At 36.6% G+C, this 24,616-nt stretch overlaps 1 protein-coding gene across 1 annotated transcript in view; it reads left to right on the top strand.

The window, feature by feature from the left end:
- Positions 1–1,241: 1,241 nt before the first annotated feature.
- snx13 (sorting nexin 13) overlaps positions 1,242–24,616 on the top strand; it is a 44,207-nt gene continuing 20,832 nt past the window's right edge. The window contains exons 1-15 of the mRNA XM_041248966.1: positions 1,242–1,410; positions 10,874–10,986; positions 14,332–14,434; positions 14,958–15,047; positions 16,308–16,429; positions 16,621–16,748; positions 17,227–17,328; positions 17,578–17,666; positions 18,550–18,633; positions 20,070–20,208; positions 21,050–21,138; positions 21,535–21,634; positions 21,865–22,058; positions 24,201–24,305; positions 24,460–24,592. Of these exons, the coding sequence (XP_041104900.1) occupies positions 1,399–1,410; positions 10,874–10,986; positions 14,332–14,434; positions 14,958–15,047; positions 16,308–16,429; positions 16,621–16,748; positions 17,227–17,328; positions 17,578–17,666; positions 18,550–18,633; positions 20,070–20,208; positions 21,050–21,138; positions 21,535–21,634; positions 21,865–22,058; positions 24,201–24,305; positions 24,460–24,592 (1,603 nt within the window). The 5' untranslated portion in view covers positions 1,242–1,398. The remainder of the gene's footprint in view (positions 1,411–10,873; positions 10,987–14,331; positions 14,435–14,957; positions 15,048–16,307; positions 16,430–16,620; positions 16,749–17,226; positions 17,329–17,577; positions 17,667–18,549; positions 18,634–20,069; positions 20,209–21,049; positions 21,139–21,534; positions 21,635–21,864; positions 22,059–24,200; positions 24,306–24,459; positions 24,593–24,616) is intronic.

Below are 24,616 nucleotides of genomic sequence, written 5' to 3'. Positions count from 1 at the left end.
TGAAGCTGACACCCTGGGATCCTTCAAGAAGCTGCTTGATGAGATTCTGGGATCAATAAGCTACTAACAACCAAACGAGCAAGATGGGCCAAATGGCCTCCTCTTGTTTGTAAACTTTCTTATGTTCTTTCTTATGTTCTTAAAACAACTGTATACCAATGTAACACAATTTACAAAAATGCAGTGGTAATAAACAAATGTAGCCATAAGCTTGAATGCAAAGGTCCATTCTGCTTCCATAATGCTTTAGATGCTACTTCTACATATATCATCTCTAAAATTGGTTAAAATAAGAAAGCAAGATTACTTGCATTGGCTCTTATAAGTCTATGAAAAGAACATCTTATGTCTGCATTAGCCACAATATGTTACACTATTGTATTGTAGCATTTTTTTTTTTTTTTAATAAACAGCAATAAATCAATAAAATGTTATTAGGCTACTGTAAATTCAGATCTGAGAAAACATTTTCAGAATGTTGGACATTCTACCCTGTTTGCGCGGTGAAACAATGAAACATCTTCAGAACTACAGTATAAGGAAGCGATACGTGTTTATTGTGACATATTTTTAAAATTACTGTATCTTTATCTACCTGCACTTAAAGGGTTTGTTATTGAGCAAAAAAAAAAAAAAAAAAAAAAAAAAAAAAAAAAGCTTCCTTTCAATTTTAACCTTTTGCACGAAGATTTTTAATAGGGAACAAATTCAAGGAAGGTATCTTTTTGACTGGAGCACCCTGACAGTTTGGGCGCAATCATCAATTTTACGCAGGTCAAAATCCATTTCAGGTTATCATTTTCTTAATTAGATTTAGTACTAATCCATCCTTTAATTTTGACTTAGGCCTCTGACAAGTATTGTCTTGCATGCCATGTGAGCGCAATATAGAAATAGATAAACTCAGTACAGAATCACGGATACATTCAGATAGGGTGTAATGTGCAAAGATGCAACTTAAGAACGCAGGTATTTCTAGTCTTACTAGCCTGCAAGCAGATTTATGTAGTAAATCACACTAAAATGTATAATCTATTAAAACTTCTGTTACAATAAAAAAAAAAATAAGAAAAATAAAAAATAAAATTTAAAAAGCGCGCATTGTTAGAGATCTTGCTGCGCCTGCCGCCTACTGTCATAATATTATCTTGACAGTTATAAGCTGCCAGACTCTCTGTCGGCAGTCACGAAACTACTGACGCACTTACAGAGCCAGCCAATCATAAGAGGGTGTCGTGCCTGGACGCAAACCTTCCAATATGGCAGCTTTCCGGATACAATACAGAGGCTGGAAATAAATCGGCTTTTAACGACAAAATAGCATCTTGAACATTCAGTTTGTTTTATTACAATGTGGCGGGGTTAGGGTGAACGTCTGCAGGCTCCACGGTTTTAATAATGTTAGCAGAGGTAAGAACTGTCTTGATTGAGGTGTGAGAGTTTGTTTTCCTTCCGCAATGTAGTGTCTACACAAGACAGTGTGTCGGTAAACATACTAGGGTGTATGCCGGAGAGACTGCAGCACCAGACAGGCTAGCTAGCAGCATGGCTGCTGTCTCAAGGAGATTGTGCAGTTAATATTATATGTGTAGGTAAATAAGGTTTGCATTGTCTTGACAATAAGAGGGGAGAAAAAAAAAAATATTGAACTGTTGCAAAATCATGTGAGACGAGCATGTAATAATAGGCACAGTGGTAAGCAGCACCTTAAGGTTTGTGCTCTATTAACTGTAATAAATAGGGCAGAAATGTTTAAAACGCTATCTTTGACGTCCGTCTGAAGTTCTTCAGTTAATATTTTAACATTGTAGGTAATCAAGGCGTTCTGATTTGGCGTACTGTATTATTGCAGTGTTACTGTTCATTTCACATGGTTATGTATTGATTGGTTGCTGGCTGTATTTACCAGCAGATTTTGAAGTTTAAATATTTTCTTTCGCCAATCAGTAACTCTTAAAACCCAAATTCCGCTTATTTTAACTTATATTTTTATTTTAATATAGCCTAAGTGACAGACGCTATTACCTTATTTTTATGATTTTAAAAAAATGTGACCTGTGTATTTAAAATGTTGCTCTTGCAGTTTACTACTAGTATATGAATGCCCCGTGACACTAGGGTTAAACAAATGCACAATTCTTGAATATAGTACACCGGTATTACAACATACGTTATAATGCACAAATGTTAAGTTTGGTTTTGTGTCCTGGAATAGCCACACGAATAGCACTTATTTTGTAAAGTTGAAGGTCGAGTACTTTATACTTTGAAGGCTTTATTTTGATGTATCTCTTAAGGGAAGCATGTTCGCAGATCACGTGGGAGTAACCTGATCAGACCGGATACGTTACGGTATTTTTTTTTTTTTTTATTGATATAAAAATGTACTTATTGTAAAATATTCACAGCCATGAAACCGTTTGTTTAAGTATTTTTGCCCATGCTGTGGCATGTAAAACTTTGTTCACAATATAGTAAACAATTCATACTTAATACCGTCGTATCTGTTTTCAGCATTTGTTTACTGTATGTCTACTCTCTATTCTGTGGAATCCTTTCCAGTTGCCGGTAATCATTCTCAATGCTGATGACAGCTTAGGTGGAATGGGCTCGAATGTGACAATTTTTGTAGATTTACAGTTTATTTATTTTTTAGACTATTCAAATTTGTCAAGAGATTAAAGAAACTAAAGCCATTTCGTCCTGAATAGCATTGCCAACAGTTTACAAATTAGAACTGAAAGATTAACATTTTCATACAGTATTGTTAAGTGTTGGTATCAGCCTTCCAAATCAAGGAATGCTGACGTTATTCAAATCAAATAGTCCTACTTTTCAGATTTGCATATCCTGCTTTTGAAGGCTTTTCTGTAGAAAACTCTCAATACATGCAACACATTTTTATTTTATTTTATTTTTTATATGAAGTGGAAGTTTATTTTTAGTTGTGAATTATGTCGGACATGTTATCATCTGACAGGAGTAAGTGTTTTATCATATTGCTTGATAGCAGATAATGGTAAGTTCATGCCCATACAGTAACGGCATCTATTATAACACCATGCAAAACTAAAAGATACTATCCACCTAGGTGATGGGTTGACATGTTTTTAGCATACAGAACAACAACAACAACGTTAGATAAAAGAATAGGCCTGCTTTGTATCTTCTGAATTGTTCAACGATTTGTTACTCATTAACATGCGTTAGTGTGTCTGCACTTTAATAAAGCCACTAGCATACTCGAGAAAGCAGAAGCAAGGTGTGAACGGGATACTGTCTTACCCTAAACCTTATAGGCTGATAATTGATGAAAGAACAGTACAACTGTACAGTACTGTTGGGAACATTTTGCCTACAGGATACAATGGTCTTGTTGATGCAGTTGGCAGTAGTATTTGGCCACAGTGCATTCTGGCCTTATCAGCATTTACAATATTTAGTTTAATATGACCTTGATGCATTTCAAATGTACAATTAGTCACAAGTGTTGTGGTGACAGTATATCTACAGCAAAGTTGCTATGAAACATTATGAGTTAGCCTATTCTAGCCTTCTTACTGTTGTTAGTTGTCCAGATTGAAATGGCTGTTAAAGCTGCAACAAATGATGGCATTCTGTAAATTATCTTATTTTTAAGTACATGCAATTGTCTGGTTGTTAAATCACTGTAATTTGAAACATTCATGTGCAGTTTTGCATATATAATGGGTCTTTTTATGTACCAGACAAAATATGCTTCATGAAGCATTATTGTAGCTTTACAGTAAGCTTTTTTTGTTACACTAATACAGCATAATCTGGTGTGAAGTTAATAGAAGTAAGGTTGCATTTTTGGATTGCTTTTTTCTATATATTCCTTTATCCTATAAGATAGCACTGTGAGTGGTGAACATGTGTGACACACAGTGCTTTTGTTTTTGTTCACATAAAACAAATTTTTAGTTTTAGAATATAGCAGACCACTTTCTAATAGTAGTGACAGTGCTTTGACATTGTGTTCCTACATTTCAAGGTGAATGCTGATATGACACACAATACTTACCATGTTAAACTATCCAGTACTGTGCTGCAGTAGCTACTGTATCAAGTGTTTGAAATGTAATTTAACATTAGAGGTCTTTGTTGTCAAGTTACACTTTAAGCTTTAATCATGACATGTCATCAGTTTCTGTTCTTTACCAAAACACAGTATTGGGGTGAAATATTCTTATTAAAGAACAGCTATAATCTGCTATTTGATGGCTGGTCTATGTCTACTGGTATATAGTCACAATTATTTTCACTGGGATACAGTAAGGAGTGTTATTAGGACTCACTTAAAACTGAATCCATATCCTGCTGTAAAATATGTACTGGTTCAGATATAGTATAAAAACATTGTTTGTCGATTTTCTAGGCATTTTTGTGGGGCCCTTAAAAGGGAGGAGTGACTAATACACTGGTGCGACATATGTGCTGGTGTGTCTGATATTACACTACTGCACCAGTGCCACTGTGGGATTGCTACAGCCACGGTTAGGTCTCACACAAACTTAATGTCAACAACCCGATTCCCTTTTCAGGATCTACAGCATCCAGGTCATCTTTCTAGTTAGAAACACGAAACCACTGGCCTAATTAAATGTTTTAATTTGTTACTCTCAATTCCCTTAGTCATTTTGAATGTTAAGTGCAACCTTTCAGACTCTTGACTGACCGTGTGTGGGGGTAAAAAAAAAATAGCGGTTAAAGTTATCAGTGTTCGGAATATGAAAATGTCACAGCTGTACTGCTTCGCTGTTAACATAATAGCTGTCAGTCGCTATGAATTTCCTTATTCCCACCCTCCCAAGCCACTGACTTGTCATCATTCGACTGAACCCACCCCTGAGATCCATAGCAAACATCTGTTGGTTAGAAAGCTGAGTAAACTTTTATGAAGGCTTCCGTTTATCGAAACTGCAATACTATAATAATGAGGGTGACTTTGAGGCTGGATAAAGTTAGATTGTCAGACATAAAATGAAAATGCTAACCAACAGGTTTGAAATTGCGCATTGTTGAATTTGTCAAAATGTATGAGTGGAGTACTTTTGAATGACTTTAATATACACTGTAACTTGTTCTGCATGTTAGTGCAATGCAGTGGTACACTTGTAAAGTGTATGTGTATAGTTATGGTTCTGATTAACAAAAAAAAAAAAAAAAAAGAATGTATTTGTTTGAGGTGTGCGATATTCCTCTGGCAATACAATAACCGGTATTTGAAGAACAATACCTGTAATTTTAGTTGAACTGATTCAGGTAAACATCTACTGGGAAATGTCGGCTGTTATTTCGTGAGGTATTGACTTTCACCAGATTTGGTGGTTTTCCAGCCACGTTTGGCCATGTTGTCTTTGGTGGTTTGGCTATTTTTTTGTCGTGCATGTTTTTTTCTATTCTTTTCAATTTTATGAGGTCATCACCAGCGCAGAACTTTAATCACCACGACGCCCTGTATAGTATATAACGTCTTCCCTCTGTCTTCAATCCCAATGACGCCCTGTATAGTATATAACGTCTTCCCTCTGTCTTCAATCCCAATGACGCCCTGTATAGTATATAACGTCTTCCCTCTGTCTTCAATCCCAATGACGCCCTGTATAGTATATAACGTCTTCCCTCTGTCTTCAATCCCCACGATAGCCTGTATTGTATATCACGTCCTCCCCGTCTTCAATCACCACGATGCCCTGTATAGTATATCACATCCTCCCTGTGTCTTCAATCCCCATGTTTCTACTGTATAGTATATCATGTCCTCCCTTTGTCTTCAATCCCCATGATGCCCTGTATAGTATACCACGTCCTCCCTCTGTCTTCAATCCCCACGATGCCCTGTATAGTGTATCACGTCCTCCCCCTGTCTTCAGTCACCACGATGCCCTGTATAGTATATCACGTCCTCCCCGTCTTCAATCCCCACGATGCCCTGTATAGTATATCACGTCCTCCCCCTGTCTTCAGTCACCACGATGCCCTGTATAGTATATCACGTCCTCCCTGTCTTCAATCCCCACGATGCCCTGTATAGTATATCACATCCTCCCCGTCTTCAATCACCACGATGCCCTGTATAGTATATCACATCCTCCCCGTCTTCAATTACCACGATGCCCTGTATAGTATATCACGCCCTCCCTTTGTCTTCAATCCCCACGATGCCCTGTATAGTATATCACGCCCTCCCTTTGTCTTCAATCCCCACGATGCCCTGTATAGTATATCATGTCCTCCCCCTGTCTTCAATCACCACGATGCCTTGTATAGTATATCACACCCTCCCCGTCTTCAATCACCACGATGCCCTGTATAGTATATCACGTCCTCCCCTTGTCTTCAATCCCCACGATGCCCTGTATAGTATATCACGTCCTCCCCGTCTTCAATCCCCACGATGCCCGTATAGTATATCACACCCTCCCCCTGTCTTCAGTCACCACGATGCCCGTGTAGTATATCACACCCTCCCCCTGTCTTCAGTCACCACGATGCCCTGTATAGTATATCACGTCACCCCTTGTCTTTTTTTTCTGTAGCTCTGCATCCAATAAAATTACAAATTACAGAAACGCTCAGTTATTTTTTTCGTCGATAATTTAAGAACTGTATCTGTACAATTTTTATTGTGTTTACATTTTTATTTTTAAAGACTATCAGCCGACAGTTCTGGACAATGTAATTTTACAATATATCCTGAATATCATTTTTTCCCCTCGACCTACCGAATTTGATCTCATCAGATAAAAAAATAAATAAACAAACAGCGGTTCTTTTTTCCCCCACACAATTTTAACAATGTTTCAAATAAAAACATTTTCTTCCCGATTTTATCCCTATTTTAATTTATGTAAAAAAAAAAAACCTGACGATAAAAACCAAAAACACGAAACACTAATTATATTTAATAAATATGGTCATTGCTACACAATTCAATTTGGCACAGCCTAATTTAATGTCAATTTCACTGGAATGGAAAGAACTTGAATATCACAAGACAAATATATACATACTGGTACTGCTGTGATTATAATTTCTATAAATAGGAAATTATGTGATATAGATAAAATGGACTTAAGAATAACCACTGAAAACACTAAGTCAAGTGCTCTGTTTCTTCAGAGCAGAGCTATATTATCGGAGTAAACAGCTACAGGACTCTAAGTTTCTGTTTTTGGAATCGACTGTCGCAGGTCTGCTTTATAAGTCTACAGTACTACTGTAAATGGTCGACACAACACTTTCTTTTTCTGTTATATGTATAGTATTTTGATACTAAAACAAGTTCCAGGAGAAAGACCAAGCTAGTGAGTTTACCGGCCAGGATGACAGTTCGGTTTCCTGGATTCACAGTAACAGTAAATATGTTAGCGTTTGCAAATTCTATAAAAACTTGTCTCTTAGTGATACTGAAGCAAGAACACTTTTAGCAAATGTATGTGCTGATATGGACTCATCTTATTGTCTTTTTAGTGCTTATCAGAAGACTTCCCGTTGGTATACAGGGTGTTACCTAGTGGATATAACTTGTTTGTCAGATTGGGATTGTCTAATATATACAGTGCCTGTAGAAAGTCTGTGCACCCCCTTGAACTTTTTTCACATTCTGTTGTGTCATTGCCTCAGAGTTTCAGACATTTAAATGATGACTTTTTCCGCTTATCGACAGACCATACTCCACTGTTAAGGGGGAAAAAAAGTTTTTTATTTTAAAAAAACAATTATATATTAAAAATACAAAACTGAAAGATCATAATTGGATAAGTGTCCACCCCCCCTGAGTTAATACTTGGTGGAAGCACCTTTGGTAGCAATTACAGCTGTGAGTCTGTTGTGATAGGTCTCTATCAACTTTGCACACCTAGATTTGGCAATATTTTACCATTGTTCTTTACAAAACTGTTCAAGCAATGTCAAGTTCCTTGGGGAGCGTTGATGGACAGCAATCTTCAAGTCATGCCACAAATTTTCAATTGGATTTAGGTCGAGGCTCTGACTGGGCCACTCAGGGACATTTACCTTTTTATTCCATAGCCATTCCAGTGTAGCTTTGGCTGTGTGCTTTGGGTCGTTGTCATGCTGAAAGGTCAACTTCCGTCCCAATTTCAGCTTTCTTGCAGAGGGCAACAGGTTTTCCTCAAGGACTTCTCTGTACTTTGCTCCATTCATTTTTCTTCTATCCTGACAACTGCCCCAGTCCCTGCCGATGAGAAACATTCCCATAACATGAAGCTGCCACCACCATGTTTCACAGTAGGGATGGTGTTCTTTGGGTGATGCGCTATGTTGGGTTTGCGCCAAACATAACGCTTTGCATTTAGGCCAAAAAGTTCAATTTTAGTTTCGTCAGACCCTTTTTGCCACATGGCTACAGAATCTCACGAGTGTTTTTTTTGCATACTTCAACTGGGATTCAAGGTGGGCTTTCTTGAGTAATGGCTTCCTTCTTGCCAACCTACCATACAGGCCAGATTTGTGGAGTGCTTGGGATATTGTTGTCACATGCACACTTTGACCAGTCTTGGCCATAAAAGCCTGTAGCTCTTGCAAAGTTGCCGTTGGCCTCTTGGTAGCCTCTGATCAGTCTCCTTTTCGGTCATCCAGGTTGGATGGACAGCCTGATCTAGGCAGGCTCTTGTTGGTGCCATACACCTTCCACTTCTTTAATAATTGTCTTGACCTTGCTCCAAGGGATATTCAAGGCCTTTGATATTTTTGTATACCCATCCCCTGATCCGTGCCTTTCAACAACTTTGTCCCAGAGTCTTTTGAAAGTGCCTTGGTGCTCATGGTTGTCTTTGCTTTGAAATGCACTACCCACCAGATGGAACCTACAAGAACTGCTGAATGTATCTTGAAATTATGTGAATCACTACAATTTAACACAGGTGGAGGCCACTTCACTTGGTTTGTGATTTTTTGAAGGCGATTGGTTACACCTGAGCTAATTTAGGATTGCTATTACAAGGGGGGTGGACACTTATCCAACCAAGCTATTTCAGTTTTAACTTTTTATTAATTTTCTACAAAATTTCTGGGAAATTTTAGTACTTCTATATAGTACTGCAGTTGAAATCATCATGGCTGCATTTACTGTATTCCAGAAATCTTACCACCTGTCTTAGTGACTGTGTAAAGCTTATGAAACTGCTTTAACCTGTATCGCTATGAAATTATTTTAAACTGATGGCCTTGTGTGGCACTGAAACTAATTACTTACATAAATGCTTCTACCAAGTGTACTGTAGAGCCTAGAGCTGTAACGAATGGTACATTTTGACCTTGGAAGGTTCAGTACATTACTGAATGAAGGTTTGAACCTTTGATGGTACTAATTTGCATAATTTACTGGTAAACATCACCATAGCTACTAGTTTTAATATTTGATTGAAAATACTTTTTTTTTTTTTTTTACATGCAAGCCCTACAAGTGGAATTAAACATTCAGATGTCATTTAAAAATACATTACACAGAATGGTAATTTTTTTTTTTTAATAATTTAAATAAAAATACACATTGTTTATGTGCTCTGGAACCAACTCCCCAGTAATGTTGTTGAAGCTGACACCCTGGGATCCTTCAAGATGCTGCTTGAAGAGATTCTGAGATCAATATGCGACTAACAACTAAACGAGAAAGATGGACCGAATTTATCATTGATGCTGCTTGCAATACTCATACATATACAGTAGTGTTGGACAATAATGCAGTTTTCTGTTATCGATTATTGGCTGTAAATTATCACAATAGTCATGATTACATACAGGTTATAAATTGAGATAAAAAAAAATATCAGCTATTGAACAACTTTTTTTTCACAGTGCAGGATGCCCCGATATAACTTTATAAAATGTATTCCCCTGGTCCCACCCAAGTCTTTTCTTCAAAAAGCAACTTGGCTCAACAACATACTTTAAACTGGGTCAACTCTTGTTTGTTTTTGTTTTATTTAAAGGTGCAGTGCTCAGTTTTCAAAATTAAAGTTATTAGTGTTGGCGTATTTGTTATATACTTCTACCATAACACTTCTGTTACAATGTCTTGTACACTAGGTATTCAGTACATATTTTACTGAAGCAGTACAGCCGCTAGAGGTGCTATGTATAACGTTTTGGTAGTGGATTTTAATACAATGGTTGTGTAGGTAACAGGTATTATACAAATCAAAGGATCTAATATTTCATGTGAGTGCCATTCAGTGTGTGATTTATACTATTCACACATTGTCGGGTGGTTTCTGTTACCAGAGGGGGGGAAGAAAGAAAGAAAAAACACCTGACAGTGCGTGAATGCTGTCTGCAGAAACTCCGAAGATTTAGAACAACCTTCGAATTCCTGGCTAGCAAATTAACTTTTGAACAAGCCCTAGTAGAGTCATGTATTTCTTGCTTTTTTCATTTAAAAAATGTTTGTTTGTTTTTTGATTGAAAAAACAACAAAAAAAAGCATTTAATCTTGGAATGCAAATATATACTGTAGCACTAAATATATGATTTCTGAGAAGGTTATTTCCCCAATTCAAAGGCCTAGGGTATGCTAAGATAACGCTGCATTATTAGCACTGTTTGCTATAGGGGGTGGGAAAAAAAACAAACATTAATTTTACAAACTTTGTTGAGGATTGTTCTCATCACATACAATAGATCTGCTGTAATGTTCAAAAATGTTTTGTTTTTTTTCTTCCTTGTGCCATTTTAAAGTAGCAACAATCCCATGTGCTAGTCATAACTTACACGTTTTAATAATGATAGTAATAAATAGATTTCTAATGCCCTAATTTTGTGTTGTATTTTGGTCGGTATGTATCCAGTTTTATTAATGATACATTCTCTCTTGTGTTTGTTTCAGACCAGTCTTTCCATATGGGGATGGGGAGGCCTTGGTGTTGTGCTTTTTCTTGTAACGTTTGGACCGTTTGCAATATTTTATTTAGCATTTTATATCCTGTGCTTCACTGGTGGGTAAGTATGGCAGAGTCACATTATTAATAAAAAGATTATATCTTTGTTTCAATGTTTGTTTTTAAACTGTTCACTTATAATGCACCCTCGTTGCAGACACAGTATGACTGGGGAACCTGAACTCTACAAAGCAAAAAAAAAAAAAAAAAAAAAAAAAAAAACTCAATCTTAGGGTTTCCACCGCGGTATATCATGATACCAGAATCTTGCGATACCTAATATCTGAGTAAAGTACAAATATCGAAGTATAGAGGTTTTTCTATAACATTTTTTTTCTAGCTTTTAAAAACAAAACTGTTATAGTGTGCTTTAAAAACAATATGAACTAAGCTTGCTCATTTCCTCTTAGCGGAAGTGACCAACTACCCTGTGCGTTATGGCAAAATTAAATTACTGCAGCAGTCATGGCGAATGCTGGAAAGAGAAGCCTGGTGTGCAGCTATTTTGGATTTCAGCCAGGTGACAACAGCAATATGGTTGGTTGAAGGCGGACCAATGCCACCAATTTATTGAAATGTCTTTCACATCGCCATCCCGATCTCTTTGTTAAAGTTTACTTTTATTGTAGTTTCTCACGTTCTTTTAGTTTAGACAAGTGAATACCAGTGCATATTACTTGTACAAGTGTGTCACAGCAAAGAGAACACATAAAACAGGAATGCGCTAGAAGCTGATAAAAAGGTGTGGCGTTCATTGATGCTTGTTTATTTCATCATTACAGTGTTTTTGCTAGAAGTTGCAAAAATGGAATTTGTCGACGTGCCATTAAAACTCTACCACGTCAAAAATGTTAGCAATGTTTTATATTCTTTTGATTTTGTGTTAATCCGTATTTTAAGTGCATGTAATGTGACAGCTGTGAAAATCCTGTGATTTGAATTTCATGCATGAGCAGTGGAAAGACCTGAATCAATACGGACTTCATTGCCAGCATATCAGTTTCCCTAACAGGATCAATGTGACGCTTCACCTGCAGAGGAAAGCACAGGACCTTTAGGGCCCTGTGAAAATCGCGATTTCACGGGCTGCACGGAAATCTTGAAATTAGCCCAACACCGCAATTTTTACAGTATTCTTAAGAAATAAAAATAATTTCATAATTTGTATTTCATACAAAAAAAAAAACACATTAACGAAACAGCACAGCTCTGCTGTGTGCCTATGTGTACTATTCGCCATGCGTAGTGCTGTGCAATGATTGTCTTGTGACTATATGCAATGTATATGAAATTAAAATACTACACACTGTAAAGAAGAAAACGGCTAAAAATGTGCCTGCAGCAGATCACATAAAGCAGCATCCAGCAGGAGTTTTACACAGCGATGGAGGTAAACTCTTCTGTACGTCCTGCAACGTTACTGTAGATCACTACCGAAACTCGTCTGTTAACAGCAAGTATTCACCCGAAGAGCAAGCCGGAAATCCAGAGCAGTATTGCGACTGCTTTACTGGCAAATAAACACAAAACGGTGACTTCCATATTATAAAAATCCACTTATTAAATTTTGACCTGACATAGGCGTTTGTTTGCGCAAATATCCCGTTTGAAAAATTGGACTACCAAGTTACGGAAATTCTTCAGACAGATTGTAGCGATTTCTTCATCAGCCCAGCTGACACATGAATGCTTACCTAAAGCTGCAGAGTACCACAAGCAGGAGATAATGGAATTGCTAAAAGTCTGGTTGCTTGTCAGTGGTCACACTGACGAGTCGACTGATGCAAAAGATCAGTATGGGTTACACATTGCATTTGTTTTGCAAGACCTAAATGGTGAAGATGCATCTGACATACTAGAACTGAAAGCTGTCCTTGCAGATGCATTTTACCTACAGGCTGTTAATTACAACATCGTTTCACAAGTGCTTTAATAATGTTGATATCAGTGCATTTATCTGTATTGTTGTTAAAAAAAAAAAAATAATAATAATCAGTACACGTAATTTATAACATATTAACCTGCACATTCCACGAAATACAGAGTCATGCTGCAAAAGTCCTCCAATGCAGACGGCTACAGGTTTAGCATGAAAGCAATAAAAAGCAGATAGATAAGTGTATTATAGTAGCCAGAGTAGTTTTCTTTTGTCAAATTTACTTTCTTTGCAAGATTTTTAACATCCAAACGAGTATGTTTGGCTGAATAGCCTTCACTTGTTAGTAAATTGTCTTATGTTCTTATTTAAGGTGGACGGAGGCGTTGTTTTGACGTGTCATTTGGCTTGAATACGCTTAAAGAATTCTGTTCTAATAGCATATAAGAGGAACGCAGATACATTAGTGGCCAGTTTGTTTTTGTAAATGTAAATATATGTTGGGAATATTGACTATTTGTTTTGTTTATGTAACTAATGTATTTAAATAATGTCAGGGTGACCTTTGGCTAAAGTAACTCAACATTTTTTTTTAGCCACACTGGAAAAAACTTAAGCCACACCAAAGAATGTTAAATTAAAACTTGTATTATGGGCAATACAATAAACATATGATCCTTTTGCCATATTGGCATAACTAAATAAGCTAAATATGCAAACAGACTTTGAAAGGTTAATGTTTAAATATTAACAAGTTATTAATACAAATACACACCTATATTTTAGTTTTCTGCAAATCTGTGCCTGGTTCCGGCTCAGCTGTGCTTCATATTTTGAAAACGCGTAATCTGTTCACCGTTTAATTCAAATTTGTGTCCTCCCGTCATACACAATGTTGTTCCATGTGTTGGGTAATCCAGTTAATGTGCTTTCATTGGCCAAAATAAAAGGAAATAAAACCATCTGTATTTATTCATCTAGCAGCACAAGTGCAAAGTAGTCATGCTGGCATAGTCTTACACTCGCTTGTGGCGAGCAGCTAGCAGGAATGTAGTTTCATGGATAGTATACTCCAGGGTTCTCCAAGCCTGGTCCTGGAGAGCTACTGAGGCTTCTGGTTTTCATTTCAACCAAACTGTTACTTAATTGAACCAATTGTTAATTAGTCCAGATTAACAGGTGTTCCAGATCTTTAGCCATTGATGGTGAAAAGACACCTACAAAACCTTCTGGATTGGGGCCCACCAGTACCAGGGATGGAGACCCCTGATGTACTCTAATTGATTTCATGATATAGTTTAATTAAAATTGGCTCTTATTGTTTGCTGTTTTAAAGTTGTTTCTTTTCCTGACAGAAACATTTTTTTTGTATATTTATAGCATGAGCTGTACCATGAAAGCAGATCATGCTGAAACAGTTGATTTTATATATAAATGGCCTGCTCAAAAAACATAAAGATCTTGTTTAAGATGTTTAAAAGTGTCTTTTTTCCTCACAAAGAATAATGAAGTGATTTACATATTTTGCAGCTGTTTTACAGTTACTCTTTTATTTGGAAAAACAAACTCTGAAAAACATCTTGAACAGTGTGAACACTCCTTTCTTCCCGCAACGCAAACTGGCATACTCAAGGTAAGCTTCTGTAAACGTTGTTGTTTATACATTTATAACAAGGTTAATGTCCTGAAGACTGACATGTTATTAAAATTTGCTCTGTCCCACATCCATGTTCAAGTTTTAACGTGCTAACTAACCCAGCTAAACCAAAACACAGCCTCAATATAAACTCTGCTTGTCCACATTTGTCGTGCTGATTTCTCTGTTTATAAACGTCGCCCGTCCAGAACCTGAGTCTGCACACTCAACCTCGCACTCTGAATGTAGTACGTAAATACATTCAGCATAGTACCGTAATTGAAAACAACAGTCTATAAACATAAAAGTTGTTTTCACTGTATAAAAAGTACAGCTCCAGTGCAGCCACACAAGTAATCAGCAGACAAACTTTAAGATAAATACAGTTATTCTTTCCGTTGTTGACTTTCACCATAAAGTTTAGGGAAAACATTAGATTTTCATTATGTAACATTATAATTTAATAAAGGAGGAAAACAAAAATATATAATACTTCTTTTTTTTTTTTTTTTTTTTAAAGACCTTGGAAGAAGTAAAACAAGAAAGTCGGCAAATAAAAATAGACAGAAGACTGACTGGGGCCAGCATCATTGATGAACCTTTACAGCAGGCAAGTCTGAAAAGCTGTTGCTCTAAGTTTTAATCTACTAATGCAGGGGTGTCAAACTGCAGTCCTCGAGGGCTGCAGGGTCTTCTGATTTTCATTACATTTTAGGCTCTCTGTTAACATAATTGATCTAATTATTTGTTGAATTTGACATTTTATATTTTTCAAGGTCTTTTACAGTTGATGGTTTTAAAAATGCACTTGATTCAAGGTACACTACCTATGAAACATTTTGAGGCCTGAAGAGAAGTGTTAATTGTATCCAGTTAATCAAATAATTAGACCAATTAAGTAACTGAGAGCTCGGGAGGAGAGAAAGCCAGAAGACACTGCAGCCCTCCAGGAACTGAGTTTGACACCCCTGTGCTAATGGAATACAGTATTCCTCACAAGCCTTGTTGCTGAAGACAACTTCAAGAAGCCTTTAGTTCAGTATCACACAATGACTTTTTGCATTCTCAGTGTGAGGCTAAAGGTGAGACTAAAAGACCAATTTGATTATTCATCTGATCTTCAAAACCTTTGTGAACTTCACTGCTGACCGTTGCCTTCAGATGAGCTGGTTGAGATGCTGCTGGTAAAGATATGCATAGTCTGGTGTTTTTATATTGTATTTATTTATTTACAAGCACAAGTCACATTAATACGAATCAACTGATTTTTTTGAGTTTCAGTAGTACATTAACGTAATACAATTGTGGCATTTCAGTTTTTCCTTCTATTTAAAAAATAAATAAATACACCACACAACCAGCACAACACAGGTGCTCACATAGGTATTGCAGGTAAGAAAGATGATTACTTAGTCTTGCTCTCTATCTTTTAGTCTTCCTTAGCTGTACAAGCAAATCAGTGGTTTTTCCACCTCGTGACATCTAATAGTTTAAAATGGTGGATAACAAAATCGCAGAGATTCATGTGCTGGTGTGCTCTTGTTGCATTCTGTGCCATCATGGGCATCACCTGCTTGAAACAAGTTTCATACAAATCGTTGGCAGCTTCGCAGTGAATTAACTGTTATGATGCATTTTGAATTCTAGGCAGATTTCTGTAACCTTGAGAAAGTAATTGTTAATTTAGGAATACGTAATGCCCAGATTATTTTAATCTGTTTCTATTATATATATTTTTTTACTGATTTAGTTAGAATACTGTCAAAAAATGTAATGCATGTAGACCTAAATTAAATCCGAATTGCAGAAATATGTGCAGCAGTGGTATTTGAATTAGCTGAACAAGTTACTTACTTTATGTATCATACAGGTAATTCAGTTTGCCCTAAGAGACTACATCCAGTACTGGTATTACACACTAAGTGATGATGAATCTTTTCTTCTTGAAATCCGACAAACAGTACAAAATGCCCTTGTCCAGTTTTCTACCAGGTATGTTTTAATTTAAAGTTTGAAGTGTCTTTGTCCTGTATAAACTATAGTGTTACATATTAATACTATATTGCACATTTAGTGACAGATCTACACGATGCATTGTACAACAATACACTGTAAAAATATACCCTTGGAACTCTGATGTATTCATGTCTATTTTTTAATTGCTTTTTTTTTTTTTCTTAAAGGTCAAAAGAAGTAGACTGGCAACCGTATTTCACAACACGATTAGTAGATGACTTTGCAACTCACCTTCGGGTTTTTAGAAAAGCTCAAGAAAGGATGACAGAAAAGGATGATCAGAAACATCTCAAGGGTAATGTTTTATCAGTAATTCTATTAGACACTGTCAAAATGTCATACTTGTATGCATATTTTTACTGTCAAAATATCATACTTGTATACATATTTTTACTGTCAAAATATCATACTTGTATGCATATTTTTACTGTCAAAATATACTCGTATACATATTTTTCCTTTATTTTCTTTGGCTAGCTATGTAGCTGTAACTTTACTAGTAGATAAAAGTTAAATAGATTTAAATAAATGTTAATTGTTTTTGTCCCTTGTACATATTTTGTGATGCAAAAACGAAAAGTCACGCATAATGTGACTTTGATCTGTTGGTGTTTTACATTAGATTTTTCACAGTATCCTTACAAATCACTTGGCGCCATCTGGTGCAGCTGGTATTTTAGTTCAGATAAAAAAAAAAAAAAAAAAAAAAAACAAACAAAAACCCCTAATGCCTAATAACTGTGTCATGGCTGGTGACATTTTCTATATTGTAGATGAACCAGAGGAGCTTTTAGAATCCTTCTTTGAAGCTGAAGTAGAAATGGAGAGAAAAATCTGTCGTGATCTTGTCTGCACTTCACCCAGAGATGAAGAAGGTTTGTGACCTTTTAAACAACTTGTATTTTATATTGTGTACTGGTGCAGTTACTTTAAAAAAATAAATACATTTAAAAAAAAGAAAAAATTAAAAGGTTAGTAAAGCTGCACAAAAAAACATGTTTAGTAAAAACATGTTACCGGCAGCCGAAAATATTTAATAGCATTACAAGGACATTTAGCTTTTTACTAAGTGACTCTTGGATCAAGTAAAAGTAATCTAACTTTCTTTGATGTTTCCTTGAAAGGATTTTTACGGGATCTGTGCGAAGTTTTACTGTACTTGTTACTACCTCCTGGAGACTTCCATAACAAGAACATGAGATACTTTGTGAGGGTAAGAACTGTAGACAATATCATTTAATAGTTATAGTAAGATAAACTGCATGAATTATCCTGCAACCTCTTTCTTTTATAGTGTATGTGTGTGTGTATGTGTGTGATTTATATATATATATATATATATATATATATATATATATATATATATATATATATATATATATATATATATATATATATAATGTTTTTAATATGTATGTACTGAAAGTTTTTAGTTGAACAGTTTTAACATTAGTTGAATACAGGAGTTTAACTTGCAAAGTAGAGTTCCATGTAATTGGCTTTAGTAAAAAATGATGTTGTCTAAAACTGAAAGCCCTTTTTAGACTGAGATTAGGGAGAATTATACAATGTACGTTCCATGGGTATATCAATATTTACTTGATTATTTGATAAACAGCCATAGTAAGTGAATAAGAGTTCTGGTTTTCATTTTTTGGATATCTGAATATAGATCTTTTTTAATTTTATTTTTCATAGTAGTGACACCTTCCCAGCTTTGAAACCTTTATCTTGGGAATCCCTTGTTTAATAAAATCCAGTCTGTCTTGGGAATGTGTTGTGGTGCACTTTTTTTTTTGTTTTGTTTTTTATACGGTCAATATTGACAATGTGTAGGTCACGTTGACTTTATGTCCATGGCAGGGGATTTGTATACCTTTTTGGTAGTGAGCAAATATGTGATAGTCGTTGTCTAACAAGTTGTGTATTTTTTTTTTTTTTTTTTTAATAATTGTGAAAGGTAGAGTGGATAAAATAATGATTAGTGAGTAATGTATCTTTAAAATAGATACATTTCTGAATACAGTTCAGTTGATATCCAGTGACAATGTTGTGAACATGGTATTATCAAAATATATTCTTTTGTTTTATTTCAGGAAATCCTTGCAAGGGGAATTCTCCTTCCACTGATTAACCAGCTCAGTGATCCAGACTATATTAATCAGTATGTTATATGGATGGTATGTAGATAGTAAATGGATGCCTTCAGTGTACTCATCACATACCATTCTAATCTATGAGCCTTGGAATTCGTTCACATATTCTATGTCTCGCCAGTACTTGTTGGACTCGGTTTGAGAGGCACAGTGCATTCAGTTCTCTGATGTATTTGATCAATGTAATGATACTCATACTCAGCCTCTTGCAAGTGAACATGGACCAGTGTAAAGTTTGTATTCACTGCATTACTTTCCCTAGTTTTCTGCTTTGTTGTATGTATTCCTGCAAAATCTTTTTCAAAATAATTGAATCAATTTTTAACCAGTTATTTTTTGTTTCAAATTGGTTATGCATCAGGTTACAACATGGGCTGCTTCAGTCCAACCTGTTCAATCAGAAACAGTTAATTGGTTCCTGACTCCCGTCATGAAGTTGAGCCTTTTGATTGGTCTATCTGTACTACCTGCACACTTGGGCACAGTTTCAGAGGGGTGGCATGTGGAGTATGACAATCCCTGTATAATCACAACATCCGCTTTACAAACCCCTGCCTGATAAGAGTGAAGATGCAAGATGTAGAGGGGGCGTACCTCCAGCCATATTCGTATTTTTGTACTCAAAATGTTCACACAGAACACACACCTAGGTAGTGAAATCTGATGCCTGTCTAAACTGTGTTGTTTGCTCAGCGTGTAGAATTGTCGCTTAAGGTTTTATTCCACGCTAATTGAACAAAATTATTTATTTATTTATTTATTTATTTATTGTTATTTTATGGGGCGTAGCTTGCATATTCATAAACCTGTTTCCTGCCCTCTGAACCTGTGCCAGAGTGAGCAGGTAGGATCCTGGCAAATATTATGGACAGATGAACCAATTAAAAGGCTAAACTTTGAGGAATTGGGAACCAATTAAATGTTTTTGATTAACAGGTTGGATTGAAGCAGCTGATGTTGCGAATTCAGAAGACATTTTTTGACAGAAAGACCCGATGTAAAATGAAAGTAACTAGTGAAAACTGGTTTAGAATCACATATATGCTAGTAAACATATCAGAACAATCTGGATTATGTTGACAAAGATTTTGCAGGAATACGTATACAAAGTAGGAAGCTAAGGAAAACAATGTGTTTTGTTTTTTAAACCCTATAACCTTTACCCTACACTTTTAATTGAAAACAAAATGTCATTTGTGAAATAGGACCCATTGGCCTTTTGTTTTTCAGGAGGCTTATTTTGGTATACTTGACATTCAATACTGAAATTATCATATCTGGTTCGACATACTGTATAGTACAGTTTAAGTATTGTAGCCTGCCAGTCAAACCAAAGTGGTGTGTGTGTGTGTGTGTATTGGTCTGGCAGATAAAGCTGCTAAGTTGTTGCTGTTATGTTTTACAGATCAACGTAAAGCAGGTACATGATATTTTAATGAATATGGTTTTGTGTTATGCAGATTCATGATTCTAGCTGTAACTATGAAGCGTTTATGAACATTCTCAAACTAAGTGACAAAGTGGGAGAGCTGGAAGCTGTGAAAGATAAAGCCATGGAAGAGCTGCAGTTTCTTCGCTCTTTAGACACTGCAGGAGATGGTAAGCTTTTTTTTTTTTTTTTTTTTTTTTTTATTGTATTCAAAGACTTGCACAGCATGTATTGTCTAGGACTGAATCATTTATTATATCTAGGGCTTCTGGTTTTTGTTTTTAACCACTAAACAACATTAAAACACCCCCTATACAAAAAAAAAATATGAAATCTGTGTATAGCCAATAAACCCCAGAAACACAAGAAAAACCCTGTGAATGGGTACTTAATTCATGTTGACATTGCCTCTTTCCCTTTAAAAAAGAAAAAGAAAATCTTAAACCTTTCCATGCAGTTGGGCAATGCCCCTCCTCCCTCACTTGTAGCTATCATTGATTCGTTCTGAATACTTTGAACCTGCCTCAGCTACTGAGTGGCATCAAATTCTACATTTCTGTTGGAGACTCTGCTTGCGAGATTTAAAATTAAATTACAGTTACAGTAGAATGTTTGTGTTCGTGGAATTTAAAGCTGTATTACAGTTAATGAGAATATAAACAGAATTGCAAATTGTGGGAAAATATAAAATCATACCTACACACTCACGAACCCCAGAAGAATGTGCTCATAGAAAGATTTTGTTGTGGAAGACGGCAATTAAAGAAGGTATGGCTAAGTGTGCAAGTACTGTCAATTACAGTTACACTTGGTGACAGAAAAATGTCCAAGCATTTTGGAAAATAACCGAAAACATACAATATATAAAAAGCGAAAGTCCCCCAAAAAAACAGATTTACATAAAACTCTAAGAAAAAAAAACACCTAAAAACAGAAATTCTGATTTATATACAATTAAGTACTTTTTTTGTATTCAAAACTATAAATTATGTCTGTCCTTTTTCCTTCAAGATATCAATGTGATTAAGAATCAAATAAACAGCTTACTATTTGTGAAGAAAATCTGTGACACAAGGATACAGAGGTTGCAGTCAGGAAAGGTAATGATAATTTAGATGGAACTGTACAGCTTTGGCCAAAAGTTTTGCATTGCCCTATATAACTAATTTTGCTTCATGGAGTCGAATGAAACCTGTTGAATAATCTTATGTTGACATATTGAATTACGTACCGCTGTGTAGTTTTTCATATACTGAACGAAAAAAAGTGTTTTCACACTTTTTTTCACATATACATGGTCGGGTCAAGCGGTGATGTGCTTCATAATGCAAAGTTGAATGCACATACAAACCAACAGAATTATTGCACGGTGTAGCAGTTAATGTCATTTCTAGATTTTTTAAATTTAAATTTTTTATTTCACCTAATAAAAACATAAGTGAATATGCAGAATTTTAAAGAAAGACTTAATAAATGATCTCTCTCCCCCCAAACAGGAAGTGGATACCTTGAAACTTGTAGCCAACTTTGGAAAACTGTGCGTAATTCCTCTGGAACACATATTGGTCCACAACATTGCACTACAGTTTTTCATGGGTAAGCTTGGAATTACATATGTTTTTGAAGGGTAGATGTTGTATGCTGTGCAAGTAGTGGCACAGCATATTCCCCTTGCTGGTTCTCCTCACTGTCCACACGCTCTGTAGAGACAGAACTACAGCTTTACTGCAACAATACAAATAAGTCACCTGCAATTTGAGTTTTAAAATACTAGCATGAGCCACTTTCTGGATAATACGATAGGCTGAAGTAAATGTATTTTACAGATTACATGCAGCAGAAGGGAGGGCAGGCAGACCTTTTCTTCTGGCTTACAGTGGAAGGGTATCGAGTCACAGCACAGCAGCAGCTGGAAGTTTTACAGAACTGGCAGAAGGATGGGAAAAAGCAGACCAACCAGACCAAAGACTTGTTAAAAGCTGCTGCACTCGGGGTTTATGAACAGTATCTGTCAGAAAAGGTAGTTTGTGTGTATTCCAGCTGAAAACATTACATTATTTTTCAATTGAATTTATTAATATTTCAAGTTCGAATTGTAACCATTACCATATGGGTGTTTACCTCCTAAAGACCCAAAACCTGAATATTTGTATACCAAAGCTCCTCATGCCCCACCCCCGAGGGCACATCAGGTTGTGCTCACAGATCTCCATTTTTCCTTTTTAGAGAGCCTAGTTTAGCTAAGTACTTGCTGCTTCTGACAATGGCAAATGATTGTATCTTACACTAAATTTATGCAATATTACATTAACGCTGTACTAGCTTTTCTAGTTACGTGTGTATTGCTTGTTATGTCCTGCTGTAGCCTTGTGCCATGCGTGAAGCCAGCGGCTTGAGTCGGTCCTTCCCAGTGATCCATCAACATAAATTGGCTGACTTTGTGCTCTCCCCCCAGGCTGCATAGCGGCATAGTTATTTTATTTCTCGTTTTGGCTTTCAGCTGAAATACAAGATGTTTTATATTATTTATGGAATTTTTATTACTGTGCTTTGTTGAGAGATTTTTCTCTTGTGTGTTTTCCTGTTTTTTTTTTGCAGAGATTATGCACAGGCCTGTCTGCAGTGTGGTGTTACAGCACACATACAGTAAGAGCTGGGCTCAGCAGCACTGTGCAGGACCAAGAGACTTGCTTCAGTTGTGGCTGCTTGCAATCTCTTCCACAGTATCTTGATGCCATTTTGGTGACAACTTTTGCATCACCATTATGAGAGCTGTTAGTTTATTCTAACAAGCAGGCTCCCCTCAGTCCTGTGTGTGGTACTGAGTGAATGGTTTTGCCAGTGGCTTGTACAGGTGGGCATCCCTGTACTGTGCCACCCACAGTGACTGCGAACATCCCTTGGCAGGGTCTCCACATTAATGTTTTAGAGCTGCAGGCAGTTTACATGGCCTTGCATCATTTTTTGCAGAGGTTCGAGGGAGACGTGCCTATCCTTAGTTAGCATAACAGTGGTGGCTTAGATCAATCACCAGGCCATCCTCAGGTCACCCAGTCTCCATCGTGTGTGCCATGTCAAGGAGGAGCACACTTCCTGGCTGGACAATGTTTGAAAGGGGCTTGGCAGCTTCAACCGCCTATGAAGGACATTGTACTTTAATGCACTCGTTACGCCTCCATTTGTGCCCATGCATTCAGCTGAGCTGAAATTGTATCATTCAAAGTAGATTTCTTGCTCACTACCGCCTCCGCAAAGCAGGTGAGTGAGATGCAGGCATTCTTGTAGTGAAAGCCTGCTTAATTTTTTACAAAAAACAGACAAAGGTTACACTTTGTATCAATCCTGCCTTTTTGCAGAAGACAATCTTGGCATTCAAAGTCAACCAGTCTGTGTAATTGGAGACTTTCCATCCACCACCTTTCCAGTCTGACAGGGAACGGCAGCTTGATACTCCCTGCCCAGTGCAGGCCCTGGCGTACTACTTTGACAGGACAAAAAGTTGTAGGCAGTTCAAACAATTTGTTGTCTGCTGTGGGAATAAGTCCAGTGGTCAAGCCCTGTCTAAATAGCGGCTATCCAAATGGATAGCAGACACAGTCAAGAATGCATATGAGTTGGCCAACTTGCCCCCTCCAGAAAAGCTTACTGCCCTTTCGACCAAGTGCATGGCAACTTCATGGGCTTTATTCCAGGATGCATCTGTCAAGGATATATGCAGTACGCCAGTGTGGGCTACTCCCCATACCTTCAGTAGGTTCTACAGACTGAATGTCATGGATCCTCAAAACTCTGTTTTCCATGATTGCAGCATACTTGAAGGAAAAAGTACACTGAGATCGGTGAGCGCAGTCCTTCTGTCCCCTTGGGGGCGGGGCCACGACTGCATCACAGGCTTGTTGAGCAGCTTTGGTATGTCAGTATCCAGGTTCTGGGTCTTTAGGAGGTAAATACCCATGTGGTAATGGTTACATTTCTATTTCAGGGAACCGGGGTTATGATAATAGCCTAACACTCCCTGTCATATTTCACAGCGATCCTCAATCTGTCCAATTACAAATGTATGTCTGTTTATGATATGTAAACATTACAATATGAGAAAAAAAACAAATATATAGAAATATGAAGAAGTTTGCATTGTTTTTTTTTTTTTGTTTTTTTTAAGGCATCCCCTCAAGTTCAGGCTGACGAATCCTTAGTTGAAAGACTGGCAGAAAAGCTCAAAAATGAAGACCCAACACCTGAAATATTTGATGATATCCAAAGAAAGGTATCTGATTACACTGGGGATCTACTGAATAATGTAATGAATTTAAATGACATGCAAATGGATTTAAAGGAGATTACAGATTTGTGTAAACATGGTAAAAATAGATCTGATTTCAAACCCACACTTGTTCTTTTATGCTTCTTCTCAAAATGAGGTGTATGACATGATGCTGCGGGATGAGCGGTTCTACCCGTCTTTCAGACAGCATCCTCTTTATGTGCGGATGTTGGCTGAGCTTGACATGTTGAAAGAACCAAGTTTCAGAGGGTCGGATGATGGAGATGGAGGTAAGCATGACCTAAACCTATTCT

The sequence above is a fragment of the Polyodon spathula genome, chromosome 4 (assembly GCF_017654505.1).
Source record: "Polyodon spathula isolate WHYD16114869_AA chromosome 4, ASM1765450v1, whole genome shotgun sequence".
In the NCBI taxonomy this organism is placed as follows: Eukaryota; Metazoa; Chordata; class Actinopteri; order Acipenseriformes; family Polyodontidae; genus Polyodon; species Polyodon spathula.
Note: the sequence above shows the minus strand (reverse complement) of the source record. Positions and strands in the feature narration are given on the sequence as shown.